A 14,585-nucleotide genomic window follows, 5' to 3' on the forward strand; every position below is an offset into this window, starting at 1 on the left:
CTCTGCCCCTCTCTCTCTCTCTGTGTGACTATCATAAATAAATAAAAATTAAAAAAAAAAAAAAGAAGACTAAGAGAAGTTTTTTACAAAGAACTTGGAAAAAAGTATATATATCTGACAAGGGAATTGTATAGAGATTATATCAAACTCCTACACTTCAAGAATAAAAAGGCAAACAGCCTAATTCTTTAAGTGGGCAAAATCCTTGAACTCTCATTTTACCAAATATGCATGAATCTCATAAATTTCACATTGAGAGAAAGCAGCAAGAACCAATATAATAAAATATATACACTGTGATTATACTTATATAATGTTCAAAAAATATGTACAACTATACAATATTGTGTAGGGATACATATATGTATGGTAAAACTGTAATGAAAACAAAAACATTCTAATCAGAAAACTCAGGATATCTATTTCTCCTATGAAAGAAATAGAGGGAAATGAATTCTAAAGGACATGCATTGAACTTTCAGGGTGCTGCTAATATTCTATCATTGAGCTGAATCATGATTACACAGGTCTTAGCTTTATAAACACAGGTATTTGCTTTTTATAAAATTGATGAAAAGAAAAATTTCAAGTAACCACAAGTAGAATACAAGTAAAAAATGAAAATCAACCAAGCACTGAAGAATAAAAAAGAATAAGGAAAATTCAATAAATTTATCAAAATGAACATAATGTTATCACAGAAAATGGCAGAATGGGCACTCCATAGCTCTGTGTTCCACAAAAGCAACCAATAAACTGGCGAAAAATATCAGAATCAACTTTGCAAGACTATAAACTAGATAAAAACTTACAACAACTAGAGGAAAATTTTTTAAATGTTTTCAATTTGCATTTCCCTTATGATTAGTGACGTTGAACATCTTTCATGTGTCTGTTGCCCATCTGTATGTCTTCCTTGGAAAACCGTCTACTCAGGTCCCCTGCCCTAAATAAATATATGAAAGTGAGAAATCAAAAGTGACTACAAGATTTTAGATCTGAACAACCACAAGGTTGCTTTGCCATATATTAACAAGGGAAGATTGTGCAATAACTGTGTTTGGGAGTAAGGACAGAAATTCAGTATGCGATACATTCATTCCTGCTATGACACAACATTCCAGGAGAAAAAAATCAAATTGTTGTTCAGAAGATCTTAAAGGTGAAAGAACTAGTACATTTGTACAAAAAAAAAAAACAATCCTGCACATAGAACTGCTATATGTACATGAGTAATACAATTCTAATTTTGTTAAATACTACCTAATTACCCTCTGAGGTTGTATTAGTTCACGTTCCCACATATAATAATGCCTGCTTTCCCAAGCTTTTGCCAACACGGTATGCTATCAAACATTTTCACCTTTCCCAATCCAACAGTTGAAGGTAATATAATTGTAATTTTATTTTATTTCTTTTTTTAAGATTTAGTCATCTGAGAGAGAGAGAGAGAGAGAAAGAGAGAGCATGAGCTAGCATGGGGGGGAGGGGCAGAGGGCAAGGGAGAAGCTCCTCCCTGCTAAGCAGGGAGCCTGATCCAGGGCTCCATCTCAGGACCCTGGGATCATGAAGGCAGATGCTTAATTGTCAAAGCCACCCAGGTGCCCCTATAATTGCAATTTTAATTTGCATGTTTCTTATGTAAACGAAGTTAAGCATCTTTTCTTATGATTAATGACCAGGGACAACATATAGAACTGGATCTTTCCAGGGAGCCATGATTTGGTAGATTAGACAAGCAATTTATTTTGTCTTATACACTCAACTAGTATTTATTGGGTGACTACTACGGATCATACACTGTTGTATTGACTAAGGGATATAGTAGTAAACAAATAAACGAGGTCGGAACCTAAGCTGGGCCCCCTAGCCCGGAATCACACAAGCCCCAAGAGAGAAGTCTCAGATAATCTCTAGTCCAAGATCACAAAGCAAAGATCAAGACTAGTGCCCAAGGCAGAGATCGAGCTTTCTGTTAGATGCTACAGAGAAATTCACGAAGATTTTTTAAATAGGCAAGTGGCATAAATCAGAGCTAAGCTTTAGGATGATGAATCAACTCATGTGTTCGTGATTGAGGATGAAGGCAGAGCAGGGGCTGGTTCATAGCAAGCACTTAGTAAATATGAAAGGGAAAATAAGGAAAGGAAGGACCATCCAAGAGGGAAAAGCGACTCCAGATACAAAAGCAGCCCTCTTCTTCATAGAACTCTGAATCAAAAGGTCTTATAGGATTCCCAGAGAGAAATGGAATACAGAGGAAACAGCTGCTAGAAGCTATGCTCAGCCACTCTCCCAGGTCTCCTGGACTCTGTAATTTTCCAGACATTGCATGCAATTGGAAACTCTAGAACAGAGCAGGAGGTGTAATGCCTGTTTAAAGATAGATTTAGAGTCTTAAATAAATTCTTCCTGGCAATGTTCTCAGCTCTTGCCCCTGAGGACTGGTACAAATTTCCATTCAAGTATCAAATGACCAAATATGCTGAACTATTTAACTCAAATTTGTCTGAACCAAGTTCCTCAGTGATAATCTAACATGCAAACCAAAAGAGCAATGCTTCTTGAGAGGTTTTGTTGCTTTCTGCCTCCATTGGCAGTTCCTACATGTTTACAATTCCAGTCAACTGGGTAAATTAGCAAATGGTCCAATCAAAATAGAAAGCATCCAGAGGACTTTAACCAGATAGTGACAGGAGACCCTGCAGACCGTGGCCCTGGAGCACCTTGGAGGCGGTGAGTAATAAATAGCTCTTCAAGTCTGCAATAAAAAATGGCCTCCAATAAAACTACATTGCAAAAAAAAATTGGAAAGAAACAGAATGGAAAGAGTAAAAAAGTAGAAGAGGCGGAGCCTGAAGAATTTGTGGTGGAAAACCTACTGGACCACCGTGTAGTGAATGGGAAAGTGGAGTATTTCCTGAAGTGGAAGGGATTTATAGATGCTGACTATACTTGGGAACCTGAAGAAAATTTAGACTGTCCAGGGTTAACTGAAACATTTCTTAATTCTCAAAAAGTTGGTAAAGAAAAAGATGGTACAAAAAGAAAATCTTTATCTGACAGCAAATCACATGATAGCAAATCAAAGAAGAAAAGAGATGCTATGAGAAGCAAAAATGTTGACTACAAATTTGGTTCTGGATGCTTTAGCAGCCAAAGTGAAAAGGCTAATAAACCAAGAGGCTTTGCCAGAGGTCTTGATCCTGAACGAATAATTGGTGCCACAGACAGCAGTGGAGAATTAATGTTTCTCATGAAATGGAAAGATTCAGATGAGGCAGACTTGGTGCTGGCAAAAGAGGCAAATATGAAATGTTCTCAAATTGTAATTGTGTTTTATGAAGAGAGACTAACTTGTCATTCTTGTCCAGAAGATGAAGCTCAGTAATTGTTTGTGTTGCTTTTTATATATATTTATGTATATATATATAAAATCTGGGTCTTTGTTTTTTATTTATTAGTGAAGAAATAACATTCTAATGAAAATCAAGTTTGATATGTTTGTTTTGAAGTAGTATTGGGGGAGTTGTTGGGGTTTTTTGCATCTATAGCACTAGTTACTTTGAACAAATAAAAGCTTTCTGTAGTTGTTTCCTTTATCAGAAAAGAATATTTGAGACCATGGCATACTATCCCCCTGCATTAGAGAACACCTTTTCTAAATGTTGGGGGAAATCTTCATAGTCGTTATTCAGTCAGAATTGGTGTTTAACTCCTATATGCCTAAGGACCATTCTGGGTTTCTTGTTTATTTAGGGCTTCTTGTGTGTATACTTAAAAGTACATACATAAATGGTTTTCTTTTCTATTTGTTATTTTTGAAACATTCACCGAACCAAAAACAGCATTTTATAACCATGGATAAGCCCATGTTTCTGGGATGCTATAATTTTCAGCAACTTAAGAAATAAATCATTTTAAGTTACATTGAAATTTTTCCTGAAGCCTTTCAAATTTTGTAATTAGGACAATATAAATATAATTAAAGAGTTTGAATTGGACAATTTTAAAGCAGCCATATAAGAATCCATACCCCTCCCAAAAAAAGAATCCATATCCCTAGTTACAGTCATATAAATGCAAGTTTATTTGCAAGATCCCTGAAAGGACAACCTCCCCACTCAAAGGGCAAAACTAGATAAGTTTTGGTGTACTTTAATTAGGTAAGCAAAACTTAGTTAAATGGGCATTTAAAGGTTCCTTCTAGTGAACCATTCCTTTCCAAGAAGTTGAAAACCCTTGTGCTATATTGACTAAAAGGTCATGATTCATGGAGTGTCTAAGACTTCATTCGTGGAAACCTAATCATAACCAGGTGTTAGAAATGTTGGCAATTTAGCACCTACTGGGATAAATGGGTGGACAGACTTCTATAATCCAAATTCTTGACCTGCATGTTTTTTCTTCACCCCAACTCATTCCTAACATGTAGGCTCAATCTTCTCAGTATTTGAATTACTGGTTCAGCAGAAACCAGGAAAAACAATAACTTTGTAGTCAGAATGTTATCCAACTGTATATTGTTTACTTTATTGTAAATACTGGTAAACAGTGGTCAACAAATAGTTTCACATTCCTTTAAAAAAAAAACAAAAAACAAGATAGTGACATAGAGGGCTCTTGGACTTCCCTCCTCCCATGCACATGCCAAACGTACAGCTACACATGGAGCAATTTCCTCTGAAAGAAACCCAGAAACTAGCTGAGCAACTTCTATACATCAGGCAATTGAGAAAATACCCATAGCAAAATGGGTAGGAAAGGCTGAGACACTCTCACCAAAAATCCCACCCAAGCAAAGTGTTGTACAATTGGGAGGGACCCCCCAGTCCCCAGCTTCTCACTGAGAAGCAAAGCGTTTTTTTTAAATAATAAATTTATTTTTTATTGTTGTTCAATTTGCCAACATACAGAATAACACCCAGTGCTCATCCCGTCAAGTGCCCCCCTCAGTGCCCGTCACCCATTCACCCCCACCCCCGCCCTAAGCAAAGCGTTTGGACGCTTTGACGTTTTGACGCTTTGCTTCTAGTGCCCCAACTTTTAAGACTCTTACCCCCAAATGGGCCCCCCAAAACACCTATATCTGAAAGACAACAGGGTTTTCATTCATAAGACCTGGACAACTATAGCAAACAAAGAGGCAATTCTTTTTTTTTTTTTTAAAGATTTTATTTATTCATGAGGGACAGACAGAGAGAGAAAGGCAGAGACACAGGCAGAGGGAGAAGCAGGCTCCATGCAGGGAGCTCGACGTGGGACTCAATCCCAGGTCTCCGGGATCAGGCCCCGGGGTTAAGGCAGCAATAAACCGCTAAGCCACCTGGGCTGCCCCAAAGAGGCAATTCTTAATGGGTACAAGCAGGCTCAGCATTAGGTACACCAGGTCTTGGCACAGAGATAGCAGACAGAAACACCCATCTCCCAGTCTTTCCATGAAAGTGGTCTGTGTATTTTACAAGGTGTTGCCTGAAAGTCTGGATCCTAACTTTAATATGCATTTAGAGGCTGGCTGCAATCCTCCTCAGAGATAGGGAAGCCAGTGGGAACTGCCCTCACCCCTTCCTTCCTCCTGGCTCAAATGATAAACCAAGCCACCAGTATCTCCCTGGAAAGAGCTTGTACACAAACTGGTCACTCTTTTGCAGCTGCCACCCAGGATGAGACTCCAAATCACCTAACTCTGACAGCCAATAGGGCTTTCATTAATAAATATTATAGGATATAACAAAGAAATTTTTAAATGGGTGCAGGAAGCTACCATTATGATCCAGAAATCCTACATCTGGGAATATATCCAAAGAAAACAAAACCATTATATAAAAGACATACCTGTACTTCCATGTTCAGAGCAGCATTATTCACAGTAGCAAAGGTATAGAAGTAACTTAGGTTGGCAGGTGAATGGATAAAGAACATGTACTGTATTTATACAATGGAATATTATTCAGCATTAATAAAGAAGAAAATCTGCCATTTTTGACAACGTGGATGAAACTGGAGGGCATTATGCTAAGTAAAATTTTCCCTTTTGTCTGGGGATTCTGTATATATATCAGCCATGCACATTCATATCCCCCAACTCATTAGAGTGAAAGGCCCCAACATGCTGTATATTCCTTTCACTATTGTCTATGTGTTTTCCTCTCTCTGAATCTGTGCAGGAATTTATAAATAAATAAATAAATAAATAAATAAATAAATAAATAAATAAATAAATAAAAGATTATCTCAGTAAAGATTATAACCATAATGAAAAATACCTTATAAACAGTAAACACTTTAAAAATGTAAGAAATTACTTTTGTGGTGTGTTAATGCTGCACTCTCTCCCTTACAATAGGAAAATTAGCAGACAGTATTCCATAGTGCCTCATACTTTTCTCAAGGTTTGCTAACAAGAAGCAAATGGTGGTGATATTGCATGTGTCTGCATCTCTTCACTGGACTGTTAGCAATCAAAGGGCAGAGACTAGGTATTGTTTCTCTTTTTATGTCCACAGCTAAACACAATAAGCACAGTGCTTAAGTCAAAATAGGTGCCTAGCAAATGAGTGTTAAATAATCCAATGGCAATTTAGAGTGAGGGGATCAGACACTTATTGACAACGCTGATAAATATGATGACTGATGGATTAAGGTGATAAAGATGATGGAAGTGTGATGCTTAGAAACAATTCTTATCCTTATCATGAGTCCTACAGTATCTTGCTTCTGCTGACTTTCAAAACCTCACTATACTCCAAACATGGCAGTCTTACTACACAGGTACCAAGCAACTCCTACTCAGTGCTTTCACCTTTGCTGTTTCCTCTAAATGGACCACTCCTTCCCTAGAAATCTTCATGGCTTACTCTCACTTCTTTGAAATCTGTGTCCAAATGATACTTCCTTGAAAAGAACTTTTCTGACTAGCTTTTCTAAAACAGAATGCCTTAGATATCTCTAGCCCTGCACCCTGCTCTATTTTTCTTCACACTTAACAATATCCATTATATAAAAAAACAATATCAAAAATCTAATTGTCTCTTTCTCCCACTAATCTATAAGCTTAAATTAGGACAGGGATATTGTCTTATTTACTGTGGCAAACTCCAGGACCTAGAATCAAGCCTGGCATGCAGCAAGTACTCAAAACTTTGTTGAAAGAATAAACAAATCGATGAATGATTTAGGTCTAGAGAGTCACATGTCAAGTTGAGTCACCTGAAACCTAAATATTCTTAATTTTCACATCATAACTAAAATAAAAGTATCAAGCCAGATATGTTATGTATAATACACAGGTTACCCAGCCTTTCAATTTCTGGATCCTTCTTGAGATACTTAATATGGAAAATAAAATTGATTCCCACATTAGTTTACTTAAAATAAGCTCTGAATGATTAAAATATCATGAATTCAAAATCCCAATGAATAGCAAAAATTAAAGCAAAGTTAAAAGAATTTGAACTACACAAAATAAACTAATTCAGACAGTCCTAATTTGCATTAAGAACAGAGAAGAAAACATCTTCACCAAATACAGTTATTTTCTTTCTCTAGTTGACCCACTGTACCCAGAGAATCTGCCAGCATGAATTCTAGTTGTGATCAGTAGGGTCAGAATGACATGCCAGAAAATCTGACAAATCAAAAGGAGTAACAGAAGTGGAGTCATTTCCTAAGAGGGCAGAGTAAGTATGTGAGGAGGAGTGTCTTTTTCAAAATATGAAATGACTTTCTGATTAAATATATATATATATGCTGCCCAGGAACCTCTAGGTTTCCTGTTTTTTTTTTTAATTAAGAGCCTGTAATATTCTTGCACTAATTTTAAGTTATCATGGATTTTATAAACAGTCATGAGCTTAAGTCAAAATCTCTCTCTAAAGCAGTGAGGGGGAAGTTGGCAAAGTCATATTGATTGCAAACTTTGCCCTTAATGAGATCACCACTCAATTTCCAAGAAACATAAATTTCAACCAATCCAATAAGTAGGTGTCTCGCATGACTGCTGAGATTCTTCTTTCCTATCTTGTACTTTAAAAAAATCCTTTATTTAAATTCAAGTTAGTTAACATATAGTGTGTTATTAGTTTCAGATGTAGTGTTCAATAATTTATCAGTTGTATATAACACCCAGTGCTCATCAGCTCACATGCCCTCGTTAATGCCCATCACCCAATTACCCCATCCCCCACCCACCTCCCTTCTAGCAACCGTCAGCTTGTTCTCTATAGTTAAGAGTCCCTTATGGTTTGCCTTCCTCTTTATTTTCATTTATTTTATTTTTCCTTCCCTTCCCCTATGTTCATATTTTTTGTTTTTTAAATTCCACACATGAGTGAAATCGTATGGTATTTGTCTTGTACTTTTGACGTTGGAAGTTTGACATCCATAAGTGTCCCAATGAATGCTTGAACCATGCTGTTCTCCTCACACTTTAACCCCACTGACCTCCTTCCTTTATCTGCATTTCATTCCAGCCACATATCACCTTATGCCAACTTTACTATAAAACAGCATCTGACTGTACTGAATATAACCACTACTATGAGAAGACAAGCATCCTATTATTGAATTTTCATAATTCTTGGAGTAGAGTTGCCATGGTTACTATTCAGCTAAAGAATTACTGTATGGCAAGCATATAACTGGAGGACTTTTTAAAGGTACTTTTATTGTATGTCAGTCTGGGTGTCCAGGAAGCAAGTCTTGAAGAGTTTAGGAGTGTAAGAGGCTTACTGAGGAGTAATGCCTGTGAAAGAAAGAAAGGAAAGGAAAGAAACAGGATGAGCAGAAAAAGCCTTCCAACTGTGCTGCAGATCTGGGATCTATGAAAGGAAAATGGGGAGGAAAAAAGACTTGGCAAGGAGAGCTTCAGATCAAAATGCAGGTCTAAGACACTCTTGAGCCTCCCCTCAAACACTAAGGCAGATCATAAAGATGTTACACCTGGAGGGTGTCAGCTTGTTAGTTTATAACCTCCCAGAAATTTCCCTGGTAGAATCTGAAACTAGCCCCTGTACTCAGAGGGCAAAGAAAGACCCAAAAGACCCCAGGTTGGTAAGTAGCAGTATTAATAAGCAATGGGAAGTTACATATGAGGCTTGTCTTGGGCAGAGGCAAGATAAATGGGTCCCTGTACCTATCTGCCAAATCTTAAAAATTTATAAAGAGGCTTTAACTGGTTCAGTCATGTATACCAGGCAGGTGTTCCCAACACCACATCACTATCTCAAGGCTATGTCCTTGGGACAGCCTCTGGGAGTGGAGTGGAAAAGGCAAGTGGAACCCAAATTCCGAGGACAGGAGAGGAGATGAGGAGCATCAAGTGCCAGAGTCCAGCTTACAGACCAATTGGATGTCAAGTCTTTCTGATGATGTTCCTCAACACAGATCACTGCACTCCTTGCAGATGACCAGCAAGCTATTTCTTAAAGAGAGATCCAACCAATGCATTGTCATGGCTGCCACACAAGGAGATCAAATTTCACCCAGAAGTTATAGCCACTCATTCTAATCATCTGTGACTGAAGCAGGTCTTTTGAATTAGAAAACAAGGCTTAATGGGAGAATCCTAGGTAGGTGACACTGTTAGAATATGGACTTTTGACATGTTCAAAGGAGAGAATACGTTGACCAGTTTCTGAGAAACGGAATATAAGATGACCACATAAACATTAATTAGGGATTTGGGGGCCAGGCAGAGGAACTATGAAGACGTGTGCTTTTTAAGGCTTCATGTTAATTACTGTAGTTCCAAAAATTGGGTTTGAGAACTAAGTACTATTGGTATTTTTTAATTGAAATTTTTATTGAGGGACACCTGGGTGGCTCAGTGGTTGAGTGCCTGCCTTTGGCTCAGGACGTGATCCCGGGGTCCTGGGATTAAGTCCCACTTCGGGCTCCCTACAGGGAGCCTGCTTCTCCCTCTGCCTATGTCTCTGCCTCTCTGTGTCTCTCATGAATAAATAACTAAAATCTTTAAAAAGGAAAGAAAGAAATTTTTATTAATTGTAGATTCTAATGCAGTTGCAAGAACTAATACAGAGAGTTCCCAGGTACAGTTTATCTGGTTTCCTCAAACAGTAACATTTTTACCAAACTATAGTATAACATCACAACCAGGATACTGACATTGATACAATCCACCAATCTTATTCAGATTTCCTGTTTTATCTCTACTCATTTGTGTATATGTGTGTGTGACTAAAATGATAGTCATGATCCTGAATAGTTCTATCACCACACAGATCCCTCATGTTCCCCTTTTATAACCTTGCTTACTTTGCTCCCACATTCTTATCCCTATTTCTGTCCCTGGAAACCAACAATTGTTCATCTCTCAAATTTTCTCATTTTGAAAATGTTATACACATGGAATAATCCACTGTGTAACCACTTGAGATTCATTTTTTTCACTCAACATAATGCCCCTGAGATACATCTAAGTTTTTGCATGTATCAGAAGTGTATTATTTTTTATTGCTTGCTGTATTTCATGATATGGGTGTGCCATAGATTATTTAGCCATTTAGCCACTGAAGGACACATGAATGTTTCCCCCCAATATTTAGCTGTAAACATTCTTGAATAGATTTTTGTGTGAATATAAGTTTTTATTGTTCTGGGATAAATGCCCAGAGATGCAATTGCTGAGTTGGATTATAGTTGTGTGTTTAGTTTTTTTTAATTAAGAAACTGCCAAAATGTTTTCTGGAATGGCTGTACCATTTTACATTCCACCAGTTTGTCTGCATCCTCACCAGCATTTGGTGTTGTCACTGTCTTTTATTTTAGCTATACCACGTGTAGTGACATTTCATTGTGTTTTCAATTTTCATTTCCCTAATGGATAACGATGTTGAACATTTTTTCATGTGCCCATTTGCATTTTGACAGTTTCTTTACTGGCTTCTTTGAGTATTTAGCCAAGTTAGTTTTGAAGAGACCAACATGATTCAACCAAGCAAGAGAAGCCAAAGGAAGGAAGAGTAGGATCATACACGGTTGGAGTTTTAAAGGAAAATGTTATCCATTCCATGATCTTATTCTAACTAATCTTTCCATATTCATCTCAGATTCTTTACTCAATATAATCCACATTTCAGAAAACAATTACCCAATGCTCCCTATACATATACCAAACTTTCTGTCCTCTGTTTCTGCCTGGATTGTTTCTGTATTTCCAAACATTCAGATTGCCAGAATCACAAAGTGCCAGTTCAGATGCCACCACCTCCATGGAATTTCCCTTGATTCCAGTAGCTGGAGTTAATCTCTCTGTCATCTGAACTTTTCTAAGAATATTCTAGAAAATTTTACGCTCTTTTTGCTTCATATCACAGTTATATGTCATATAGATTTAAATATCTAAGTAGTCTGTGAATTCAGGAGTTAATGGCAACTAGACCAGGCCTTCTATCTCCTAGTCCAGTTGTCTTGCCTACATCAAGCTCCTCACATTAAAGTGCTAATTGTTAAACACCAAATCCAGGGTGTCCTCCTGGTAGGAAACAATCTTCTAATTATCCAGAGAAGTACCTCAGGGCCATATACCATTTAAAATACTTAAAATGTATGAATTTCTATGTAAATAAAGCCTCAATACAACTGATAAATAAAAAAACTAATAGGATGGGAGTTATGATATTATACAGACTAGTCTGAGAAGACTTTCATGAGAAGAAAACATTTTATCTGACTGCATTTAACCTCTAATCTTTTATTTCACAGAAATTTACTCTCTTTCCTTGCTCTCTATGTTTTCTTCCAGCTGAAAAACATTGTGAGAGAGAAGCCCTTCTATTCCAAAATTGTGGAAAGCAAGCTGAAGATAAACTCCTCCATTGTCAAGCTTTCAGCACATCCTCTGTAAGAAAAAAAGTTATTCTTTACTGCCAGAGTCCTATGATTCATTTTTATTTATAACTAACAACCTACATATTTCAAAAACAGTATCTCACATAAAAAGTCATTAAAATGGAAACAATATACTGTTGGTGGGAGTGTATAGTAGTGTGGCCTTTTAAAAGGTAATTTGAAATTCCTTTGATCTGGAAATTACACTTCTAGTAATTCATCTTCACAAATGTATTTGTCCAACAAATAAACACCTACTGTGTGCCAGATACTGAGCTGAACACTGAAGAGATAGCAGTAAACAACTTAAAGCTACAGTCTTACAGGGTTCCTTTTTTTAAAAAGATTATTTATTTATTTATTTATTTATTTATTTATTTATTTATTTATTTATGAGAGACACAGAAAGAGAGGCAGAGACACAGGCAGAGGGAGGAGAAGCAGGCTTCATGCAAGGAGCCCGATGTGGGACCTCATCCCAGGAATCTGGGATCACACCCTGAGCCAAAGGCAGATGCTCAACCGCTGAGCCACCCAGGCATCCTTTACAGGGTTCTTATATTCCAGTAGAGAGTAAGACTACAAAAACTGTCAGATGGTAATCAGTGCTCTGAAGGAAAATAAAGTATAGCTGTGTTCATTTTGTTGCCTTGTTCATAATCATTCATAACCTAAATATACATGGCATGCTTTATTTTGTATGCATTTCACATGTATGAAATAATATATAACAAATGAAAGAGAAAACATAATAGGAGGACTGGAGCGATATCATTGTTTGTTGGGTGGACAGCTAGGGAACGCTTCTCTAATAAGATGACATGTCAGAGAGACCTGAAGCAAGTCAGGGAGTGAGCCACACAGAAAATTCAGAGGTTCTGAAGCAGAAAGTGGCTTGGTATGTTTAAGAAAATGCCATTGTGGCTGGAGTGGAGTGAGCAATAGGAAAAATGATGGTCATGGAGGTGACAGGTAGCCATATCCTGAAGGCCCTGATAGACCATGGTAAAGAAGTTAAATTCTAGCTAAGTGAGATGGGAAGACATTGAAAGGTATTCATTAAGCTTATATTATATAATGATCATAACCTGTTTGCTATGTGGAGGACAGACTTTAAGAAAACAAACATGGGGATCCCTGGGTGGCGCAGCGGTTTGGCGCCTGCCTTTGGCCCAGGGCGCGATCCTGGAGACCCGGGATCGAATCCCACATCTGGCTCCCGGTGCATGGAGCCTGCTTCTCCCTCTGCCTGTGTCTCTGCCTCTCTCTTTCTCTCTCTCTGACTATCATAAAAATTTAAAAAAAAGAAAACAGGGGATCCCTGGGTGGCGCAGCGGTTTGGCGCCTGCCTTTGGCCCAGGGCGCGATCCTGGAGACCCGGGATCGAATCCCACGTCGGGCTCCCGGTGCATGGAGCCTGCTACTCCCTCTGCCTGTGTCTCTGCCTCTCTCTCTCTCTCTCTCTGTGACTATCATAAATAAATTTAAAAAAAAAATTAAAAAAATCAAAATTAAAAAAAAAAAGAAAACAAACATGTAGAATTGTACAATTATGATCACTACCTCTGCATTTAAAAGCATAGAAATAGTTCATGTGTCTATTAATGATAATAGGTTAATAGAAATGGTGGTGAAACCGTCTCCTGGATCACTAGGCAGTCATTCAAAAGAATGAGGCAGGACCGTATGTAATGATTTGGAAAGAAGTATATGATATACTGTTAAGTGAACAAAAAGCCACGTGCACAACAAAATGTTTGGTAAAAATCTTTGTTTACTTAAAAACAAAAGAGATAAAATATATAGGGCAAACATAGACATGCACACATGCATGCACATTCATATCTACTAGAAACACATGTGTCTCTCAAAAACATTCACACCTTATCCCTGGTATCTGTAAATATGTTACCTTACATGGCAAAAATGACTTTGCAGATGTGATGAAGGCTGTGGCCCTTCAAATAGGGAGATCATGCTGGTTTATCTGGGTAAACCCAATCTAAACACATGTGTCCTTAAAAGTGGAAAAACCCCAGATGAATCAAAGAGATGGCAGTGTGAGAAGTCCTTGACAACCCTTTGCTAGTTCTGAGAAGTACAAAGCCATGCGAGAGGACCAGAAAGACACTTCCAGGAGCTAAGGACAGCCCCTGGAAGACAGTCAGTGATGCAAAGAGGACCTCAGGATTGCCAGGTCACTGAATTCTGTCAACACCTGAATGAGTTTACAAGAAGATTCTTCCCTAGAGCCTTCAGAAGGGACTGCAACCTGCCAACAACTTGATTTTAGCCTAATAAGACCTGTAGCAGATTTCTGATATTTAGAACTGTAGGATAATAAATGTATCCTGTTTTAAGCCACTAAATTTGTGGTGATTTCTTTTTTTATACAGATTATATTTATTACCTAGTCACCCCATTTCCCAGAGTTAGGTGTCTCTCATGTTTTGTCACCCTCACTGATGGGCACTGAGGGGGGCACTTGGTGGGATGAGCACTGGGTGTTATGCTATATGTTGGCAAATTGAACGCCAATAAAAAATTTTTTTAAAGATTCTATTTATTTATTCATGAGAGACAGAGACAGAGACACAGGCAGAGAGAGAAGCAGGCTCCATGCAGGGAGCCTGATGTGGGACTCGATCCCGGGACTCCAGGATCACGCCCTGGGCTGAAGGTAGGTGCTAAACCACTGAGCCACCCAGGGATCCCTGTGGTAATTTCTTATAGCA

General features: G+C 37.9%; 2 protein-coding genes across 2 annotated transcripts in view; both read left to right on the forward strand.

Moving 5' to 3' along the window:
• The window catches only part of LOC119868539 (melanoma-associated antigen 9-like), a 778,808-nt gene that overhangs the window by 630,056 nt on the left and 134,167 nt on the right, over window positions 1-14,585 (forward strand). The gene's annotated exons all lie outside the window — the stretch shown is intronic.
• LOC612447 (chromobox protein homolog 3-like) lies at window positions 2,774-3,391 on the forward strand. Its single transcript, XM_038588614.1, has 2 exons — window positions 2,774-3,121; window positions 3,170-3,391. The coding sequence occupies exons 1-2, from the start codon at window positions 2,774-2,776 to the stop codon at window positions 3,389-3,391; spliced, it is 570 nt and encodes a 189-aa protein (XP_038444542.1).

The sequence above is a fragment of the Canis lupus genome, chromosome X (assembly GCF_011100685.1).
Source record: "Canis lupus familiaris isolate Mischka breed German Shepherd chromosome X, alternate assembly UU_Cfam_GSD_1.0, whole genome shotgun sequence".
Classification (NCBI taxonomy): Eukaryota; Metazoa; Chordata; class Mammalia; order Carnivora; family Canidae; genus Canis; species Canis lupus.